Source organism: Lepidochelys kempii, chromosome 15 (genome assembly GCF_965140265.1).
Source record: "Lepidochelys kempii isolate rLepKem1 chromosome 15, rLepKem1.hap2, whole genome shotgun sequence".
Lineage (NCBI taxonomy): Eukaryota > Metazoa > Chordata > Testudines > Cheloniidae > Lepidochelys > Lepidochelys kempii.
Genome location: NC_133270.1, coordinates 26,117,409 through 26,140,045, shown reverse-complemented (window position 1 = coordinate 26,140,045; position 22,637 = coordinate 26,117,409). Strand labels below are relative to the sequence as shown.

General features: G+C 42.3%; 2 protein-coding genes across 6 annotated transcripts in view; one reads left to right on the top strand and one right to left on the bottom strand.

Annotated features, from left to right (window-relative positions):
* RNF34 (ring finger protein 34) overlaps positions 1–22,637 on the bottom strand; it is a 64,738-nt gene that overhangs the window by 8,054 nt on the left and 34,047 nt on the right. For both annotated transcript variants that reach the window (XR_012155117.1, XR_012155118.1), the window contains exon 8: positions 11,786–11,973. The gene's annotated coding sequence lies outside the window, so the exon portion shown is untranslated. The remainder of the gene's footprint in view (positions 1–11,785; positions 11,974–22,637) is intronic.
* Positions 1–22,637, top strand: part of KDM2B (lysine demethylase 2B) — a 176,010-nt gene that overhangs the window by 136,284 nt on the left and 17,089 nt on the right. For all 4 annotated transcript variants that reach the window (XM_073313300.1, XM_073313301.1, XM_073313303.1 and 1 more), the window contains 2 exons: positions 13,505–13,729; positions 17,826–17,969. In XM_073313300.1, coding sequence (XP_073169401.1) covers positions 13,505–13,729; positions 17,826–17,969 — 369 coding nt within the window. The remainder of the gene's footprint in view (positions 1–13,504; positions 13,730–17,825; positions 17,970–22,637) is intronic.

The following is a 22,637-nucleotide window of genomic DNA, read 5'->3' as shown; positions in this document are numbered from 1 at the left end:
ATGACAGGTCAAGAATCTTAATTCATAAATACCACTATTAGTTATTGATTTTATCTGATGAATAATGCATTTTTAAAGTTTACTCTCCAAAAAAATCTTGTTCCGGCTTCCATATTATGCACGACTGCAGAAGCTCAGAACACAGTCATTATTCCAAGGTTTGTATGGAAACCAGACTGAGACTTTTACTGACTTCAGCCCCTGATAATTAGATATTTTACCTGATATCAGCTAAATAGAAGATTTAACAAAGATCAGTAAAAGAAGGCAAAGAAAAGTTAACCACAAAAATGCTTGGTTTGGGTCATTTTAAAAACCAGATTTCACTTGGAGAAGCATTTGACAAAGAAAAACTGGTTTTGGACAGAGAAATACTGATCTTGCTGAGCATTCACAGCTGCCACTGAAGTCAGTTGGCATTGCAGATGTTCAGCATCTCTCAGGATCAAGTCCATGGAGCAGACGGGTTTGTCTTTCCCCCATTTTGATTTTATTGCTAAAGGATATCTGCATGAGAATAAGATGTTGGCACTCATGTGCTTCTGCTGTTTGTGCCTCACTTCAAGTTATTATCTCAGTTTGTGACAACATAGTTTTCGTGGAGATTATGATATTGATGAGGCTTATATATGACTCCACATGAGATGCAGTCAGAGCAAATGATTCTTAATAGAAGAAAGGCCCTGCTTTCAAGTAGTTCTCGCTATGACCTGCTCTACACTTAAGTTTTATTAGTATAACTGTCAAAGGTGTGATTTCTTTTTCAACTGAAATAGTTATGCTGATAAAAGCCTTAGTAGGATGTAGTTATATCACTATAAAGGTGATTTATTCCAGTATATCTTCTTCTGCTGCTTCCTGAATCCAAATAAGCTGTACCCAGTATAAGCACTTTTTATATGGACTACATCCACATGGGGGGAGGAGGAGTTGTCATTGTAACTATACCAGCATAGTTAAAGCAGCAAAACTATCTAGTGTAGACAAGCCATAGTTATATGAAAGGAGGGAAGAACTAAACCAGAAAATATTCTGTATGGTAGAGTTGTTTCTAAAGATGTTTGTCAAAGGTTTCTTTTAACAGTTAGCTGCTCCATAATGGTCAGATTTTGGGGGTACAGTTATAATCCGAAAGTGGCTATAAAATGATGGGGTAGATCTAGTCTTTTCAGTCATTTCAGATCACTTTCGCTCCATTTATAAGTCAAAAGCATATTTTTTCTATCTGCAAGCCTTGCAAATTGTCCTTGGGATCTGAGAAGCAAGGTGGGTTCTTTCAAGGAGATGCATCTTCACTAGAAATACAGATTCTGCCATTAAAACTCGTTTATCAGCTTTGTCAATTATGAATAAGGCCAACTAGAATCCTTTCTACCATAGTTGTGATGGCTGGGCAGCATGGCTTGAAATGGTCTGGGTCATTTTTAAGGCTTACATCTTGTCCTCCAGAATCACCATTTTCTTAATTATGTCTCTAGCCTTTGTAGTTGGGGAGAACGCCTTGAAAATGTGAACCAAGTATAATTGATGCAGGGATGTATGCCTCAGTTTGCAGAGCCTGAAGCAACAGCTCTGAGAGCTGTGAAGTGCACCATTCATATTAATGGGGTATTAACTCAGATGTCCAGTTAAAATAATTTAAATGTCAACAGTGTTAACTTTCATTGCTGATTTACAGAGGTAGGTGATTTATATTATGATTTGCACAATCTGACATTTCATTTTGGTGTCACCTGTGGTGATTCTTGGGAGATGCTGCAATTTATTTCCCCCCTAATATGGCTCATGGAGTCAAAAGGCTCCAGGGGAGTAACAGAGCCCAAGGATGGGCATCTAAACCTCTCTCCTCAACTAGCCCAAGCATTCCCACAGAAAAATGGAAGCCTGGTCTGCCCTTGTTGCAGTTGGTGTGGGACCAAGCATCATCCTTCCTGACTCTAGTAGCTGCTGCTACTCCCTCTGTTGGAGGCTGTCTGCAGACTCAGGCAGACTTCTCTATATTGTTTACACTTACTTCGTGTTTTCAAGTTTTCTTTGTAGCCATTAGGGCTACAAACAATTTTTTTTCACGCAAACTTGGATTCTGGAACCCAAGACACCTGTCTGTTGTGCCTATGCCTTAATCTGGCCCTGCTTGTAGGTGTATTTGAACCCCCCTGTGGGGGAGCCAAGTCTGAGAAGTCAAGCAGAGTCTCTCAGATTATATTTTGAACATTTGCACAATCTGCTCTGAGTGATGTCTCATTTCAAGTGGGCAGAGCTTGGGAGAGTACTGCAACTCCAATTTGAAATCTGTAGGGTATTACCAACAGAAGTAAAGCCAAGGAGCAGATATCATTTTAAAGTACACAGAGTAAGAATAAATCATATTTATATAATTACTTTTCTGATCTTAGCAGCTCCTTGGATCCACAAATACAACGACATGCAGAGTGTAGATCTGATCTGGTGTTGCTATCTAAACAATTTTTTTAAATGCCAGTGTCTCCACCTAGAGTTCCACCCAGCACTTTGAATTTGTCCTTCTGGATTCTATTTCTTTTGAGGTTCAGAAGTAGTTGTCAAGTGGATGAGATGGTTTCAGCACTAAACATTTTCCTCACCTCTTTTTTTCTTCTTGAAGGGGCATAATCAACTTCTCCCTGACAAATATTTTACTTAATTTTGTCACATATAACAGCTGAGATGATTTATAACTGATGGAGATGAGAGAGAAAATACACACTTCTCTGACATTTGTTTACCTGATACCTTTGATTGCAATTTGTGTATAGCCATTATTATAATGAGGAGTCCGGTGGCACCTTAAAGACTAACAGATTTATCTGGCGTAAGCTTTCGTGGGTAAACTCCATACATCTGAAGAAATGGTTTTTTTTTAATCCACGAAAGCTTACACCCAAATAAATCTGTTAGTCCTTCAGGCGCCACAGGATTCCTCGTTGTTTTTGTGGATACAGACTAACATGGCTACCTCTCTAATACGATGTCATTATTGTTTCCGCTGTAAAGTTAGCCTGTTATGTGAGTCTTCTATAGGCCCAATTCTGAAGATTTAAGCATCTGCTTAACTTTATACACTGGGTGAAATCCTGGTCTCACTGAAATCAATTGCAAAATTCCCACTGACTTCAGTGGGACTAGGATTTCACCCTGTGAGTTAGGCCCATTAATTTCAATGGGACTGCTCACTCTATAAGTGCATAAATTAAGGACATAAATCTTTGCAGGACTGGAACCTTCAAGGCACAAATGGGGTCCTCATTAAGATGCTACTAGCACTGTGTGGCCCTGATCATGACTGGGGCTTTATATACTTTTGTATAAATATTTAACCCTTTAAAAATAGGAATGTGATTGTAGAAACACAAAAACTGGCAGGGAGACCCAGATGCAGAGATAGTCGTGGAAACTGCACCTAACTCACATTTTAAAAACCTGACTTTTACATGTAAAGTTTTCAGTGTCCCTTGAAAAGGTGATCTGTTTAAGGAGATGTGTAAAACAAAATGGAAGCAGTAATAAACAGAATGCCTTCTTTTACTGTCAATTCTTACGCAGCTGTGAAGAATATTCTGCTGAATACTGATACTGTGTAAAGCTAACACGTGTGTTCACTATCGCCCTCTAATTACATCAGAACACTTCACAGTGTTCCCTGGCCTGGGAAGGGATTTGTTGTTTGATTGCCGTTTTAGCTGCTGCTTCCACGTGCACCAGAATGTTGCAACTACAAAAACCCACAGCTTTGCATTTTAACTCGGGGGCTCTAAATAGCTCTTTCCACTATCCTTAACAGCTACCCGCTGCTGTGCATTGTAGGTATTTCCTTTTCTAAAAATAATCTTTTGCAAAAGACCACTCCGCCCTCACCTAAAAAAAATCCCAGTCTCCGTTTACATTTGCTTCAGCAACATCAGCCCCTTCGCACTATATGTGCATCTATTAGTTTAATTAACAGAAGGCTGTTAAAAATAATACCCTCCCCCAAGAACTAATTGAAGTAGGCAGCAACCCCAGATGTGTTCTCTCCAGCCATGAAACTGACTGAGCAGAGAGACGTCTCGGAAAGAAACCTGTTCTTACCATACACTCCTTACGCCCTCCCCTCCTTTATCTATGTCATCACAACCACTGGCAGGCCTTCTTTGTGTAACCAAATAGCTGCTGGATGGCAATTGGTCAGTCAGTCAAGGCCGGCCCCTTCCTGGATGGGCTTTATGAATATGCATGATTCCCTTCCCTTCGCTCTCCCTCCCCCCTCCTGCGCGTGTGTGTATGTGTGTGTGCGAGAGAGCGAAGCTCTGCTTCTAGCAGCAGCAGCAGCCTTGCTCCAGCCATGTCAGATTGTTTCAGCCTGGGCCCACCATGAGAAATGGCCATGTCTGTGAGTGCAGACGAGGAAGATTATGAATCGGAACAGGATCAGGTTAGGATCTTGGAGGGTGTAGACGGGAGGGGGATCTAAGGCAAAGTTTGCACTAGGAAGGAGGGGTTGTGGTGGGGAGGAGGTTGTGAGAATGCAGAGTTACTATGTGATCTGCTTTCACTAGAAAGCTGGGGGGGAGGGGGAAGAAACAATGTGAGATCAATGAATGTATCATCCTAGGGTTTCCCTGCCTTGCCAAGAAAAGAAGAGTGGGAGCTACTCATGTTAAAGGGTAAACACCTAGGGCACCTTACGTTCTGTGTTTTAAGGGCAGGCCTTTGAACTTAATGGGTTTTTAAAAATCAGATGCAGTTTTTTTTCTCCGAGACACACAGCTTTCCCCCACCCTAGCAGCACACTGCTGAGCATTAAAATGGACCCTTGTGCACACTGTACAAATTGTTTCATTTAAAGCTGTTTTTGGTACATGGCTGAGCTGAGCTGCTTTATAAATACCCATGCATATTAGGGAAAGTGAGGTGGGTGGGATTATGGTCTATGCTGTTCTGCTGTTTGTGACTGTAGATTTTTTTGCTGTCGGCCGGATCCCAGGAGGTACTGAGAATCATCAACTGGTATTGATTTCAGTGGGTGTGCTAAGCAACCCCTACATGATATTCAGCACCTTGCAAGATCAGACCCTGTATGCTGAGTTGATAGGCAAGTACAGTTACAGTATATGTGGGAGGGGTCTCCTTGTTAAGTTTTTATCATGTCTAGAATTATTTTAATAAGACTCCTCAAATATTTGAGAGATCTGTGACTTCAATAGCCTAATACGGAACTAGTTACTTCACCATACTTTGATGTATACTCATCTCCACTTCCAGAGGTGGAATAAAATAAAACAAAGGATGTCTTAAAAAAGAGAACTTTGCCAGTCTCTCTGCAAGGTTTATTCTTCTGAAGGTTTTTTTCCCTCTTGGGGGAGGAGAATAAACTTTAAATTTATGAAGTAATCAGTAAAATAATCCAGAACATATGTTCTAGATTGCATATTGTACTCTCTTGCAGAACAGCCTAAGTAATTAAAAATACGCTCTGAGTAGAATTAAACATATGTATGCAATTAAAACAGATAAACTTTTTCATAACCTAAGGTGTTCTGCATTTTAAAATAAATTTGAAAAATGATTATTCAAGAAATTGACATACTCTGCCATAAGAAGATAGACTCAAAACGTAGCCTGTTTCATCCTTAGTAATTTTGCTACTTGTTTAACCATTAGTTATTGCGCTAAAAGAAGCAAGGCTAAATAAAAAAGAATTTAGATTTAACAATTCCTTGCTACAGTTTCCCTGGCACTGCTGTATTGTATGTTGCCCAAAATAGTTAGATGTGTTGTATTACCAGTGTGCAGTGGTGATAGATGTTTGTGCACTAAGGTTCTATTGGCTTGTGGAGTAGTGGTGTCCAAGAATGGTCTTGGGTGACTAACTTTATTAAGAGTACTCATACATTCTGAGGACAGAGAGAGTTTACAGGCAACTATTGCCGCTTGATTCACTGCTAAACTAGACAAGGTGTTAAAGTTTCCACCTGCCCTTTTTTTTTAAAAAAAACTATGTCCTGCATATACCCACCTGGCTGCTTCCATTGGTTTGCTTGATTTTGATGTGACTGGTATATACTTTTAAAGTAGCTTAGCTATAAGCAAGAGGGCAAGATTCGTGTCAGTGGCACTATGCTAGATGTAACATGGAGGTAAAGTCACTACTGAAAATGATGGTGCTTAATTGATTTTTAAACGTGGTTATCTCCCTCAGATTTTCACTTCTGATAAAATCTGAAAGCCTGTTAACATTTTAAATATTACTAATTTTTAAAAAAACACACCCACTAAAATAGAGATTCTTTCTGCACCATGAAGCTCTATGAGGCCTGGTCTATACTTAAGTTTTACCAGAATAACTATTATGATTAGGCATGTGATTTTTTTTTTTTAAACTGAAATAGTTATACCAGTAAAATCCGTACTGTGGGTGCAATTATATTGACAGGTATAAGGCACCTTTATACTAAATAGACCTTCCCATATGGAAATAGGTAGACCAGTATAAAGCACCTTTATCATGATATAACTGCCTCTACTCTAGGAGGGTTGTATTGTTTTAACTTAACCGTTAGAGTTAAACATAATATATTGATAGTCTTGGTGTCTGCTGCCTTAAACTAGTTCCTTCCTCATTAGTGTCATCTTACCGAGAATTGCTGCAGTGCCCCCCCTCCTTCACCAAATCAAGAGTGTCTATCTAGTGTGAGGTTTCCTACCTTAAATAATGGAGGGGAAAGAGTTTAATGCTCAAGAACTGTTGACTTCTCTGCGTTTGTCGAATTCAAGGTTGGGTATGTGTAATGGAGCCACAGTCTTTTAGGCAGTTAATAAGGGTCTGTTTTGGTTCAGGCTAGTGCTTTTATTGCTCGCTGTATACTTGGCTAGGGCCTGATCTAGACTCAGAAGTTAAATTGGCGTAACTACAGTACTCATGGGTATGGTAACAATGCTGACCTAACCCCCAGTGTAGATGCAACTAGGTCAACAGAAGAATGTTTCAGTCAGTCTAGCTACCATCACTCAGGGAGGTGGAGTTCCTGCAGCAACAGAAAAATCCCTTTCGTCGTTGTAGGATGCATCTGCACGACAGTGGCAAACCTACAGCACCGTAGCTATGCCACTGCAGTGCCCGTAGTGTAGACATGGCCTAGGTGTGGAATACTTGTAAGACAACAAGTGTCTGTTTCTATCTAATGGTTCTCTAGTAGCCTACATAAAGCGAGCTTACTATTCCAGTTCCCAGTGGACAAGTGTACACATCTCTGAGCCCACGACCACAACTGATGATGTTTGGTAACCTGGCTGGTGTTCTTAGCAGAGATGAGGAACTCATGGGTACTCTGGAGACCCAACTCCCCTCTCATCCGTAGAGGTGGTCTTTGGAGTTTGGGGCAGAATCATGTCAGTGGGATATTCTAGGAAGCTTCTGCTGTCACTTCCTGTTCTGTGGATCGACAAGGAGGTTAATTTTACCAGAGTTTTCACCAGCACTACATTTGTGGGGGTTTTTTTGTTTTTTTTTTTTTAAATGAACTTAAGCTCCCACTAAAACCTTGACACTCAATAAATGATAAGGAATTAACTGAGTCAGAGGTCTGCTCTACTCTGTTTGGTAGTCAGTAGGTTTCTGTTGCACCGAGTAACATTGTAAGAGCTGATGGCTGCTATGTGCTGTGGTCAGAATTAAGATGTGGCTGCTTCTGGCTAACTTCTTGGCTCCTTATTTACCTGATGATATAACAAAAATATTTGTATTTAAAATTCCTCTATGTTGAGGTTCTTTAAAACCTGTCTTATTGAGAGGCAGCATGATCTAGTAGTATGAGCACAGGACTGGGAGCCAGGAACTCGTAAATTCTAGTCCTAGTTCAGTCACTGCCATCAGTTGTGGCCTTGGTTAAATGACTTGACTTCAATGTTTTGCCCATCTATAAAATGATGGGTAACGTACCAGCTGTGCAAGAAGGCTGTGAAAATTGGTTAATGTCTATACAGCACTTTGAAGATGTCAGACCGTAGATATGTGAAAAGTGTTTTTGCTATGAATGATTTGTACAATGCATGCACAGGTTTTTGTGTAATTAAATTCAAATTCCACATGGATCACAAGTGGAATTAGTTGGGTCTCATCCCATTACCTGCTTGTGTAAATCTCAAAACCACCACACAGTTTGGAACAATCCTGACTCTTTCAGGAAGGAAATCAGACTGGAATGATAGTAGAAGGTGTTGCAAGTCAGGGTTGAGGTGCATTGGCAGAGTTGTGTGGAGGGGATTTGCACATCCCTGCTTGGAGTGATAAGTGCAGAAGCCACTCGCACAAAAGCTGTCTTCTGGGCACCAATATCCCTCCTCTTAGGGGCAAGCTGGGTCCTCCTTTTTCCCCAGACCAGCACACCTTGTCCTTGGACCCCACCCTCCCAAGTAGAGGATGCTGTATGTGGGTGCCTGTGCTGACATAATGCCACCATAGCCCTGATGGAGTAGTGATAGCAATGAGGGCCCCCACACAGAGTTCTCTGCTTGGTGGAGTGGGAGGAAGTCCACCCACTTACGATGCTTGGGGCAGTTTACACCTCTTGGAACTATTATGTCAGGCCCTCTCCAGAGTCAGGCTGGTCTCAGTGCATTGATTAACCTCAGGTCATATTTTTTTAGCCTCTCTTCGCGACCATGAAGTTTAGAACCTTTTTTGGTAAAAATGCTGAGATTCTGATCAAAGCTGGGGCTTCAGGCATGGCCTGACAGTGCCTGTGCTTTAGTTTAGCTCTGGTCTAAAACCTACTCAGAATGGGAACAATCTCTTTGGCATCTTCACTGCCTTAGGAAAATGGTTCTCCAGCCATGATCTCGTAGTCCATTAATGACTCCGAACGAGCTTTGGGAGGATGCTGACTTTTCAAGTTACGTAACCCTAATCACATACGTTTAAAATATGTGTACATACATTAGACACTGGCTTAATGAGTTCTGAATACTGTTTCTGCTAGGTGCTTTTCATTTTAAATGACTATCTAGAAAGCCTTAAAAGTATGAACCTAAATTCTGTTTGTTTCTTCATTCTCTTCATGTCAGTCACTAGAGCATGTTCTGGTTTGTTGTAGGGCTGCTAATTAACCTAATTTTTCATTACAGCAAACAGCAGGGAAACATTTTGACTTTTGGGGAAGTAGGAAAACTGGGGGTCTGATAAACTTGACAAGCTTTCTCCCTTTTGTTCTCCTCCTCTAACATCTCCCACTACCACCACTGCCCTCCCAAAAGTTAAAATTCAGGGTCTCCATTCATAGTAAGACCACATCTTGCTGTTCAAACTAGTAGTCTTTTTCAGTCCTTAGTGCTTATAAGATCGATGTGCTGAAACTGCACCAAGGTATACGTAACCAGGCTGATGAGTAAAGGTTTCCCAACTCACCAAATGATCAAGCACATGTCATACCTAGGATAACTTGGTTTAAATCACTGATGACCTGATTTTTAAGAGGCACTGAGCACTTGCAGCTCTCATTGACTTCAGTGAGGTTTGTGTGTGCTCAGCACTTTTAAAAATCGGGTTACTAATCTCTCAGGGTATATCTACACTGGAAAAAAAACAACAACCCCACAGCAGTGAGCCTCAGAGCCAGGCATACAGAGCCACCTCCTTCGCTGGGTTTCAGAGCCTGTGTTCCAGCTGAGCAGGAATGTCTACACTGGTATTTTTAGCACTGTAATTCGTGCCTGTAGGCCCAGGCTCTGAGATTTGCTGCCTTGGTGGTGGTTGGGTGTTTTTTTTGTTTGTTTTTTTTGCAGTGTAGACATACCCTCAGTGCTGCCCCAGTTTTCCTGTCTGCACGATGGGGATATTTACTACTTATGTCACAGTGATAGGAAGATGAAACTAAATTTAGTTTTTGTAAGGGACGGACTTTGCAATTCACAGATAAGTGTTAGAGTGTTTATAGCCCAAATGTGCCTCAGATACCCAAACCACATGTGTGTATCAGGGTATGTCTACACTGCAATTAGACACCCACGGATGCCTGTGCCACTTGACTCAGGCTGTGGGGCTCAGGCTAAGGGGCTGTTTAATTGCAGTCTAGACATTCAGGCTCGGGCTGGAGTCCGGGATCCATGACCCTCCAATCTCACAAGGTTTGGGAGGGACAGACTGTTCTCTTGAGGTCATGGCAAGTTCATAGGCTTTGGACCTCAACACAAGACCAGTAGAGCATTGATGTTAAGGAAATCTGCAAGGCCTTTCGGGGGTAAGCTGGGACAGGGTATATTCCTTTATCAAAATGTTTAATTGTGAGGGATTGGGGAAGGAATGGTCACTCCTCCAGGATCCTCTGCTCCTTCCCCTACAACAGCCCAATGGGTCAGTGGCCCCTCACTCTGGCAGAAGAGGCATGGGCACAGCTTCCTTTGAAGACCCTTGGAAGTTGGAGGGTAAGTAACAGAATTGCTTGAGGTAGTCATTGGGATAGATTTGGACTGGCCCCCTTGGGATGGACTTCATGAGCTGAAAGAGATCTTTTCAGTCTAATTTCTGATTCCTTCCTTCACAGCCCTGGGACTGAGCCAGAGCTGACTTTTGGGGACTGGAAAATCAATGGGCACAGGGTGCGAATATTATCTTGTCAGGGAAGGATGGGGGCTCTGAGGTGGGAGATGAGGGACCCCTTATATCCTAAAGCCAATCCAAGACTGAGCTTGCTGCCTACTGCTTATTTGAAGATGGAAGGTCTGAGTCTCTTGGCTAATATCAGGCTGGAATTTAATGTCTGGCTTTTTGCCACACACTAAATAAAACACAAAAAGCCCCAAATCATGTAGGAGTGTCCTCCTTCAGTTTGAATCTGAGCCCCTTTCTAGGAAAGCAATCCACAGGCTAGATTTCATACTAGTGGTGTATTTAAACTACCAAGTTACAGCCCCAAGAAACTGTATACAAGGCCACTCTAGCCTCACTAACCAGGCTATCATTTGTTTAGACTATGGATTGGTTTTGGTCAATCAGTACAAATAAGGAAATGCGAATAGTCAACTGGGCAGGCTGGTGCTATTGTGTATTGTAGTCTGAAAGATCAAAGGTTTGCATCTCTTTATTTTTCTTCTGAGTATTAGGGATTTATAAGGAAATCCAGGTTGTGTGATTCTGTCTGGCTTCAGATTCAGTCTCTGTCCTCTCACCCCTCCTGCTTTGTTAGCTGCAGTTTCTGACCATGTTAAATCCCATTTGTTAGATGTTGTGCCCCAGCTAGCTGCCAGTGGTTGGGGCACAGGCCTGGAAGTCAGGGAGCCTGGGTCCTCTTCCTCGCTTTGCTACAGTGAGTACGTTTAGCCTAGAAAAATAGTTTTTAAATACAACTTAACATGTTTTAATTAACACTAATGTAGATGGTATTTAATGCCTTTTAAAAAAGATTAGCTGGTCATAGTCAGGCTTGGTGGGAAGAAAGTAGGCTTTTTCTGGTCAGTGATGACAAATATGAACCTTGTTGGTTATTTATATGTATTTTATTACATGGTACGCTCACTCTTTAAGGCCCTGCTTTGTGCTCCGGATTTTGCACATTACCTGTGGGAGGATTGGGTTTTTGCTTAAAGGAAGTGCTAGACCATAGTGTCAAAACTAAAGGGAAGATTGAGGTGAGTATAGGGAGAATATGCCTCTGTTGGGGTAAGGAACTCATCCCTTATTTGGGTACTACTAACCCATCCCTGCCAGAGCTGACTTTATCTCTGCAGTTCATATAAACACTTCTGGAAAGCAAGTATTCAGTCTTTAGAATGTCTGAAATGGTTTTTAAAATACCTGCTTTTGGTTCATTTTCTGGTGGGATGATGCCTCTTCTCAATGCAAGTCGCACACATTGTTTGCTGCTTTGCTTTTGTTCCATGCCATGTATTTTTCAGGAGCAAAACATGAACCTTTTACAGTTTGCTTAATATAAGTGTGTGATCTACTTGGTGTTTTCTCCCTCCTCAGTTATGATGATGTGTCTGTTTGAATGGAAAAATAAGTTAATAGATGCCCAGTTCCCTCCCTTCTCCCAGCAGAACCCCTGGGACATGGGTTTCTCGCAGGTGAAAGGAGAAAATGTGTGTTAAAATAATGGCAGCCTATCACAGGTAACTATAGAAATTAGATACAGAGCTTGTTAGGTCAAATCATATAGGGAGATTAAATATGGCTCTGTGTGGTTTTAATTGTGGTGTGTGTGTGTTTTAAGAAAGAATGGGGAAAGTTTACAAAACCAAATTAAAATGTTTCTGTTAGCCTTCCTTTTTTTAATTCCAGTGGATAGTTTTGGGGTGGGATTTTTTCAGATTTTGGTTTGTGTTTTTTACCAAACCTTCCCCTGCAGTACTAGCTACCCAAAGTTAGACTTGCACTTGTACAGCGGGAAGAGAAAGTGAAACTATTCTGCTCTCTTTCGACATGCTGAGAAATGCATAAGGTAGGCAAATCTCAAAAGTAATAAAGTAAATGGAGTTTGCAGCATTTTTTTGAGAGAGCTAGAACATGATCAGTAATGCAAGAAGGAATTGGGGAGAGTGGTTAGATATGGGGCCATATCTTGCTCAGTTAACCTTTATGATCCTGTAGAAGTCACTAGTGCAGATCTTTTAAATCAAGAAGAGAATTTGGCCTCTGTCACTTTCCCTTGAATGTGGAAGCATATGGCTGGATTTCTTGATCCAGATGCCCAGTAGTGGATAAGTGAATATGTTGCAATTTCACAAAGAATCTTTTAAGTTAAAAATTTCTCAGTACTTCTCAAGCTTCTGGAAACATGGAAAAAATGTGCTTTGTACAGCCTTTCCAGGCATCTCTGGTGAGAAAGTTTATTGCCCGTAATGTAGAATTCTAGTGTTTCATTTTTGAATACCTGTTTGGTGGTGTTGGAAGAGGGATTGCTGGAAAGTATTCTATGGTGCCTAGGGCTCATATCCTACTTTATCACTTATGTGAATTCAAATTCCTCTTCCCTACCATGATTTCAAAGTTTACAGTGTACCACCTAGCCCCTAAATTTACTTTCACCTCCTCCCTGGATACCTCCTTTTCAGATGGAGGAAAATAGGACCAATAGCATTATCGAAACATCAGCCTGGGACCTAGGAACTGCTCAGCTCTGACACAGATTCCCTCTGTAGCCTTGAGTAAATCACTTGGGCCCCAGTACTGCGATGAGCTGCGTATGAGTACGCTTGTATTGAGTTCAGTGGGGCTCCATCTGTGCAGAGCTCATTGCAGGATAGTGATCTTAATCTCTCTGCTTCAGTTTCCCCATTTGTATAAAATGTGGTACTATCTCAAAGGATGTCGAGAGGGTTGGTGACTCTAAAAGCGACAGTGTGTATGTGCTAAGTATATTCTAGCTATAAAGATGAGATGTGCATTAGAAATATACATAGACAGGAGACGTTGGCATCAATAAAAATCCCCCCCCCCCCAAGTAAAAGGAGATTCTGTGTCTTAAGCAATAAATATAATGAGATATTCATCCTGTGTCTCTGGCATTTCCAGAACAGAACAGTTGGACGACCCAAAGGGAAACTGGGCACTGCCTCTGCAGTGAAGCTAGCTGCTAATCGGACGACTGCAGGAGCGCGCCGGAGAAGAACGCGATGCCGCAAGTGCGAGGCTTGTCTACGTACAGAGTGCGGCGAGTGTCACTTCTGCAAAGACATGAAGAAGTTTGGTGGGCCTGGAAGGATGAAGCAGTCCTGCATTATGAGGCAGTGCATCGCAGTAAGTGTCCAGTTGTAGCTATGGCTCTCTTGAGACACCTTGACAAGCCTTGTTCTGGTGGCTTGTGTCAGAGTGTACCTACCCATCTTTCAGAGATCCTACTGTCCCTGGTGACTAGACATGGGCTATAGAACTCAATCCTCAAAGTTCATCTCTCCTATTTTAAAAGCAGTCGGCAAAGCAAGCCTGGATCCCATTTGAGAGATGCTTCTCAGACCTCTTTCCTCCCCCTTCTCTCCAACCTTATTTAAAAATGTAATTTTGGATTCTCAGTAGGTTTGGTGTGGGGGTCAGCATGAAGAGAGGATATTAAAAATGTGCCAAAACTTGCATCTTGAATATGAACCTCTTTGAATTTCAGGATGGTGGAAAATTCAAGTCCGATTCAAAACAAAGGATGGGGGCGGGGGGCTGTCTTCTGCTTTGGATCTTGTCAGAATCCAACCAACCGTACCACCTCAACTAAAGAAGGTGGAAATCTTGAGCTAAAATCTCCCACAATGTTGACACTGTTGGAACCTGGATCTCAGACTAAACCAGATCCGGATTTGTATTTGCCACCTTCTCAGCTGTTCCTTTCACACTGAGTTGCTGTGGTGTTCCAGTGGTACATCCACTCTCTGAAGGGAGGAAACTCCAGCTTTTCTGTCCCATTTTAGTTGTGGTTAGCTGTATTTGTAAGTTTGAGAGTTTCCCCTGATGGATTCAAAGGCCTTATCTGTGCTGGGATCAAACTGTGCTGGGTATTATTACTATTTGCTTTTTTTTTTTTTTTTTTGAAGGAGAAGCACATTGTCTGCTGGTGGTGGTAATACTTCTGTAGTGGCTTCCGTCTGATCTTAGTTTAGTCTCCCAGCACACCTATGAGTTACGTACATTTATTAACTTTATTTTTTATTTGAGGAAACTGAGGCAGAGAGAAATTGTGCTTTGTCCAGGGTCACACAGCAAGTGAGTAGAAGAGCCCTGCATAGAACCCAGATCTCCTGGGCCTGATTTTCAAGAGTGTTCAGCACTCAGCAGCTCCCACTGTTCTCCATAGGAGCTGCTGGGTGCTGAGCTGTTCTGAAAATCTGGCCCTCTGGCTCCCAGTCCTGTGCTAGGCCATTCATCCCTTTTAGAACAGGGGACGTGGATTCACTTCTTCTGGGTATGTTCCTGGCTCCATCAGACTTGCTCCATGACCTTGACCAAGGTTCTTAGCCTCTCAGTGCCTCAGTTTCCTGATCTGTAAATTGGAGGGAATACCTCCCTCTCTGTAAAGTACTTTTGCAGCTCTAGCGTGCTTTTCATCCGAGTACTTTCAATGATTATTAACTGAGCTGTGACATGAATTTATTGACCAGTTTGGATGGAGAAATTTTTTAGTCATGCTAGTCAAATCTTGCTCCCTCTTCTTGTTGAGGGTCTACCGGAGGTTTATAACATGGCTTCACGGTCTCAATCGGTCAGGGAAACTGCTATCAGCAACCAGTTTCAATCATGGTGTATAGTCCTGATCCCTGTGAAGGAGACGGTTAGCAAAGTTGCACTGTTCTGTCAGCCAGTAGTTGCTTGAGGGATGCTCCATTTCTTCTGAGTAGTCCTAAACAAAGCAGGGCCACTCCTGCTTTGGGGGGAAAACAATGCTAAAACCATTTTCCCTCTCTCTGACCAGTTCAGGTGTGTGTCCAGAATGATCACAGACCTTCATGGAACTGGATTCTGTTCTGGGCATCTTTCCCTATATTCTATGGGAAAATATTTTTTCCTAGATCAGTTCTATTTCAGCAACTTTATGTCAGAGAGCTATAGTCTGATCACATGATTGGGAGTCAGGATGCCCATTGGTGCTAGTACCAGTGGGAATCTTATTTCCACTTCTCCCTTGCAAAGAAGGCCTGTAGAATTGTCTGGTTACAGTTTAAAATGGTTCATTTTGAACCATTGTAGTTTGTAACCGTGCCTCGTGTTCCCACTAGCCATCCTGCCTTATATAAACTTGGTCAGTGTGTCCTTCGGTTGTTGCAATAGCAGTACATTGTGGGTACATATCCCACAGTTTCCAGCACAGGTCCTCAAGGCGAGGCTTTGTGGAAGTAATAATCCACAGTTTGTTCTAGTGCTGTTCAATAGATTTTTGCTTTCCAGTTTAAAAATATCAATTGTATAAAGAACATAGGTATTTGGTAACATTACAAGCCTTAAGAGAACCTGTACTGCACTTCATAAAACAGGAAACTAATCTGCATGAAATGACTGAAGCTGCAGTAGCTCAGAACAAGAGAGGAGATGAGTATGTGAGATGTTGTGTGTTGCACAGAGTGGTTCTTCAAGGTGATGCAGGGGCATTGTGCTGGGAGGACCAATTGTAATGGTTTAGCTGCAATACTAGCAGTTTGTCAACATGGGCATTTCAGTGGTGTGGGGTGACCTGCGGCAGGATATAGAACTGGAGACCCTTGCCCCAAGCAAGAACAATTACAATAATGCTGACAATGTCTGTGCTTTTGCAAACACTTTTGTGCATAGACATAGTGTGTTACAAGCATGGCAGCTGCTTGCAATACAAAAAATTTCTAGTAGGCAGAACTTCTGTGGCTTTGAACTTAACTTCTGTCAGTTTTCCCCAACTGCAGACTGGAGATAATCTCACAGTGTGTCTGAGGATTAGTTAGTTAATGTTTTAGAAAAGTTCTCTAAAGATGAAGTGTGCTGCATAAGAGTTAAGTATTTATTGACATGGTAAGGTTTAGAAGGGTTACCAAAGTTTAGATATTAACAGTTGATGTATTGGGCAGGCTGAACAGTAGTATCTTCAGTGTCACTCATTTTATTTTATCCTGCCTGAGATTTCAGACTATCTGCAGATTTCAGTCAATGTAGTTATCCAATGATGGTTTGTTGGGATTTGTATATACTTCTAAAATAAATCCTTTGCCATGAAAGCCAGTTCTCAGCTCTTGAGTGGTTAATACATAAGTAGTGATATATAATGGATGGATACATAATTATAACCAGCTTCTTTTGAATGTCTTTGTTCCTCTCCTTGTCACAAGACTTGTACCATATTGCAGCAAACCAAGTACTTGTGTAACTCCCACCTGCTCGGTGTGGCACTCTGTCCTCCTCAGCTGTAGAGATGGAGTCTGCTACAGCCTGGACTAAGAGAGAGGTGTCTTTTAGCTCATGCAGTAAAGGCTCATGCATTTAACTCAAGAGGTCCCAGGTTTGTTCCTTGCTGATGACATCCAAGGTGGTCAGCGTTACGCTTGTATGTGTTTTAGTGCAAAGACAGTTTCCTAATTAGACTGACATTCTGGCACTTTGATACCAAGATAAGAGAAATAACTAAAGTAGGTGGAGAATTGCAGCATCTTAACTGAGATCTGGCCTGGAAGGAAGAATATCTCCATTGCTAGAAATTCACCCCTTTACCTCCTGTGTTCTTATACAGTGCCTACAAAATGGTATCCTAATCCTGATAGTGGCCTGTAGGTGATACTATGATATAGATATTAATCATGGTTAGATCTGGGAGTTGAGAGATTTGGGTTCTGTTCCTGGTTTTGCTGTGGACTTGCTTTGTGACCTTGGTTGATTCCCATAACCTTCCTCTGCTCTTTCTCTAAAATAGCGTTGCTGCCTACCTGCCAAGGGAGGTTATGAGGTATAATAGACCAGTGTTTTTGATGTTCTAATTTCTCTTCTTTCTTCTATGTCACTCTGTTACCGTAAACTAACTCAAAAGCAGGGTTCTGTATCTGTTTACTGTAAATTTCTAAGACCAAGACCAAGGCATATGTGCTGATGTAGTTAAGTGGGCAGGATTCATCCCTCGGGTTGTCCATTGACTTTAGTGGTATTACAGCGGGCCAGGATCATCCCTAATGTATATCATTCACTATTTGTTGCTCTGGAGCACTCATCCTGCCATTGACGTTCAGTGCTTCTTACATTCATTAGTTAGAGTTGGTGGCTCTCAGTACTTTATAGAATCAAGGACCCCATACCACAAACTGCTCTGAGATTAGTCAAATGTAAAATTAAATGTTTTGATAGTCTGCTCCATTATGTTACCTATGCCCTAATCTCTCTCTCTCATCTGTGCAAACAGCCAGTGCTGCCTCACACCGCTGTGTGTCTAGTGTGCGGAGAAGCTGGGAAGGAGGACACTGTGGAAGAGGAGGAGGGCAAGTTTAATCTCATGCTAATGGAATGTTCCATTTGTAATGAAATAATACACCCAGGATGCCTTAAGGTGAGTCCAGAGAAATGACACTGACAGTAGCAATAAATAGAGACAGTCACTTCCTTCAGTTATCAATAAAGTAAAACTAACTGCTTGAAAGCTTTTTTGTGAAAACTGTATGAGAATGTAGAGCTGGTGCAAGGTGCAGGTTGGCCGCTCGGGAGCCCAAAACCCTCTCTAAATAAGGAGCATTACTCAAGAGGATCCTCTTTGACATTTAGTAGCTAGTAACCCCAATGAACAGGGAAACCACTGCTTTCCCAAAAGAGCTTTCAGATTCCTTCCACCTCCTTAGTATTTGACATAAGTAAAGATACCTCTCCTTAGCTATTTCCAGGTAAATAACTCTGAGGTGAGGAGATGAACCTGTGAACTTTCTTAGAGCTTCGGAGTTATTTAAACAAAACAATTTGGAAGTTAGGAGATTAGAACATTGTGATTCAAATAAACCTAAATGTCAGTCTGGAAAGACACAGTGAAAATTCCAGTGCTGACCCAACATCTAGCTCTTCCTCCCCTTACAAATGGTAGTAAATGTGTGCCTCCCACCCAGCCAACCTAGCTACTATAGGAAAGAAACTGAATTTGTCTGTTTAGATGGATTACAATAATATGGTCTGGTTGTAAAATAGTACAGCCTGCATGCTGTTCCCGCCTGGCCCTTATTGGGTGTAGGGTGGTCTTAGGCCCAACTTGTGAGGGTGAGTAGGGTAAAGGTTTAGTTGTCTGTTCCATATGTTGCAGGTAAGTGTGGGCAAAGTTGATCTCTGGCCTAGAGTTGAGCATGGGGACTCGGGGCAAACTACGCATGTCTACACTGTGATTAAAAAAAACTTGTGACATAAAGTCTCAGCGTCTGGGTCAGCTGACTCAGGCTCGTGGAGCTTATGCTGCAAGGCTAAAAATAGTGATGTAGATGTTTGGGCCTGGGCTGGAGCTCAGGCTCTGAGATCTCTCCTCTTGCAGGGTCTCAGAGCCCAGGCTCTAGCCTGAGCCCAAACATCTAAACTGCAATTTTATAGCTTAAGCCCCATGATTCTGAGCCAGCTGACCTGGGCCAGCCTTGATTGTGCCACCCAGGTCTTTTATTGCAGTGTAGACATACCCACTGTGACTGGGGTAGAGGCAGGATCTTCCACTTGGATGAAGTCAGGAGACTGTATGAGAGATGTTGTGGTCCTTTGCCTGTACAGAGAAGGTTTGTCTCCCACCTTTAACTAGAGTGTTCTTGCAGTATGTAAGACTGTATGTGTGTGAGAAGGAGAGAGAGATGGCTTCTTTAGGACAGTGGAGGGTGTATGGCTGGAGGGTTCAGTGATTCAAGAGCAGAGTTGAAGCTGGCAATGAAATCTCAGCTAAGTATTTCTAGACTCTGACATTTGTAAATTGAAAAGTCTGTTTCACATGAGTTAAGACCACAATCCCCACACTTACTACCAACCTTTCTACACCTCAGAAAGGACAAATGGGTAGCTCAGTTCATGTGTTTGTCCAGACATAAACCTTGTGTTCAGCAGAGGCTAGCTCCGAGCTCATTGAGCTTTCCCAGCAGTGTCTGTGTCCCGGTAGTCTCTAGGGAACACAGCAGGTATGTTTTATACTTCCGAAGTACTCAGCGTTAGCCGAACTCTGCTCCCATTGACATCAATGGCCATACCCTTCAATGGGAGCAGAGTTAGGTCAATACTGAGCACATCTGAAAATCCCACCCTCTGTGTGGGCTTTTGCAGCCACTTGACTGGGAGACTTCTGAGTCACTCCATTCCAGAACTGATCCTGGGAGCGATTTCTCCAGCTTGAGTCACTCAACCATTCTCTTCATCATCGTCATCCCAATTTATGGTTAAAATTGTTTTGGTATTGCCACAGTAAAATGTATTCCAACATCCCCTACTCCCAGAAGGCAAGAGTTGGTGCCTGTGGGACACACTGTGACGGGAAAAATACTTCTGTTCCAAAAGGCCAGAGCCCCATGCTCTGAATAATGCTGTCTGTATTATCTCTCAGCTCCTTAATCTCTGGGTGAGGAATGGAACAATTTTCAGAGGTGCTCAGCACCCACAGCTCCTGTTGTAGACAGGAGGGTGGGGGAGGGCAGGCTGCAGTTGCTCAGCACTTCTGAAAATGAGGCCTTTAGTGTGTTAGCAAAAGAGTGGAGCTAGTGGTTAGCAGGGGAAGGAGCTGCGTAGTCTGTCCTGCAGGGCACGTCAGTCCTGACCTGCAGCACTGCTTCACTATTGCAGTACACCAAACTCACATGCCCAAACTACTCCAAATTTTCCTCTGTCCTTCCCTCCAGCAACACAGAGTAACATTATTCAGGATTTGGCCTGCAGGACAGAATCACTGTTTAGTGACAGTTGAAGCACTGACTTCCCCAAACCAAATTTGGGGCTTGCTGACATGCAAGCTAGCTATGCAGGATGTGGGTCAGACCTGTGAAATTCAAGCAAGTACTACTGCTGTCCTGCATATTCATGACCAGAGACTAACCAGCCAAGTGCTGGTTTGGTAACATAGAAGAATCACTTCCAGTGTCTGTGAAAATGGAAAAGTTTGAGATATTTGCAGTTCTGCCCTGGGAAAATAGGTGTAGGTTTTTTGTTTTGTTTTTAGCAAGTAAAAACAGATAACACACCCTAGGATTCCCTTCCCTATCCCTGGCCGGAAACACCATGTCAAACTGAGCTTTTGGGGGGCCCCTTACAGCTTGTCCTAAGAAAGTGTTGTGTGGCCTGGGAGACTTGTGTATCTCCTCAGCTTCTCTGGAGCTCCCAGAATTCCTGGTGACCTGTAGCAGTGTGGTATCCTCCAATGCCTTTTCTGTAGGTGATCCACTCAGGGTGGCTGCCTTAGTGACATTTATTTACAGGACGAAAAGGACACTATCCCACCAGGGATTTGGGAGCCTCCAGTGTTTTCAGATTTCTAAGGAACCACATTTAGTTTTTTCTCAATAGAAGAGTGTTCCCTCTTTCCTTTTAGTCTCTTCGTCATCAAGATGTGTTCTTGGGGCAGCTTATTTTTTCCAAACCTTGTGAATGAATTTATTGCTAATGAGTGCAAGAGGATGAATGGCATTAGGTGCACTGGTAGAGAAGCATGCATGGAGTCTAAGACCTTCTCTATACAAACACTGCTGTGCCAGTACACTTCATTCCCCACTTGTGTCACCCCCTTCTTATTCTAGCACTGCCATGGCACATGGCTTTTGCTTAATGTGGTCAGATAAACACTGTGATTCCCACAGCCTTTAATAGGACAACTGCATAGTTGTGTAGTTCCACATTTAGATACCTTGAATTGCTGTCGTCCTGCTGGACATTCAGTGCTGAAGGAGCTACAAGCTGTGGTTTAGACATCTACCTGCTGCTTGGTTTTTGACAGATTCAGTGGCAGGTTTTTGTGTGTCTCATTAGTTTGCCTACAACTACCCACATCTATTCAGTGCTTTAAACTTCACGCAAAGGGGCCTAATGGCCTTTGTCTCCTTTTAGGTAGAATTTGATCTATTCAGCCCAAGAAATAACTTGTTTCTGACTTGGGACTGCCCCAGGGGCTGTTTCCTAAAGATGGAGGATCTATATAACTCGTGGCACAGTCCCACACCTGTGAAGGGGGAAGGGAGGTTTAAGTGATAGTCAAGATAAAAACGTTTAAAATTCCTCCCCTGTTTGCTTACAATGCTTGAGATTATTAAAACTGAAAGGGCTCTTCAAAAACAAAACAACTGACTTATCACTCTCACTGGATAGGGAAACTAGAGCAGTCGCTGTCTGTCTGGTTCAGAGGCTCCACACTGTAGCCCTCTTAGTACTGCAGGAGAATATGCAAATAAGAATGAGCTTTTTCACTGACTTACAATAAATTCTTTTTTGGAGCTTTTCTTTGGACTGCATGAGTCTTCCAGGCCCTTTATAGCACTGTCCTTGCCTCTATTTCAGACTTAGCCCCCTCGTGTCCTTTACCCTGCTGGTAATTCTAGCCTTGATGTCTTATTGGCCTTGCTTCCAACCTGCCATAATGTATTGAATGTCCTCCTTACAAGCTACTTTGCTTTCCGTATAAATATAAATCTTCAGATGCATTTCTTCCACAATGTCAAGAAGTGAATCTAATTTTAACAGTTTTTTTTAAGTTTGTAATTGACTCAAGGTATGAACATGCCATAAATGAGTAGCCATGTGCTCTCACTACCATAATCCTTGTCTTTCCTCACCCCATCCCGACCCTACTGTTTAATTCCACTGTGCCATATCTAAAATAAGACTAAAGGTACAATTTTCAAAAGCACCTAAGTCCCACTTTCAAAAGTGAATTAAGGGCTTATGAAAATTTTATCCCATTAGCTCTTCAGGGCACGACCATGTTGATAATTATACCATATAGCCCTTAATGCAGTTTTGGAGACTGTCTTTTTTAAAAAACAAACACAATACTAATAAACTGGATAGAATGAGCTTTTCTTCTCTGTATACTACCTATTGAATTGATGAAGAAGAAATGGCTAACTTTGAAGGCAAGGGGGCTATAAAATAAAATTGCTAGGCACACCATATCTTTGAATGAAAGTTTCAGCCTGTCCCCTGTAACTGACCTGGCAAATTCCATTTTGTTGGTATTTGGGCTGCAGCCTGGCATGGGGTTATTTTCCTGCATGGAGTCGAGGTTAACATT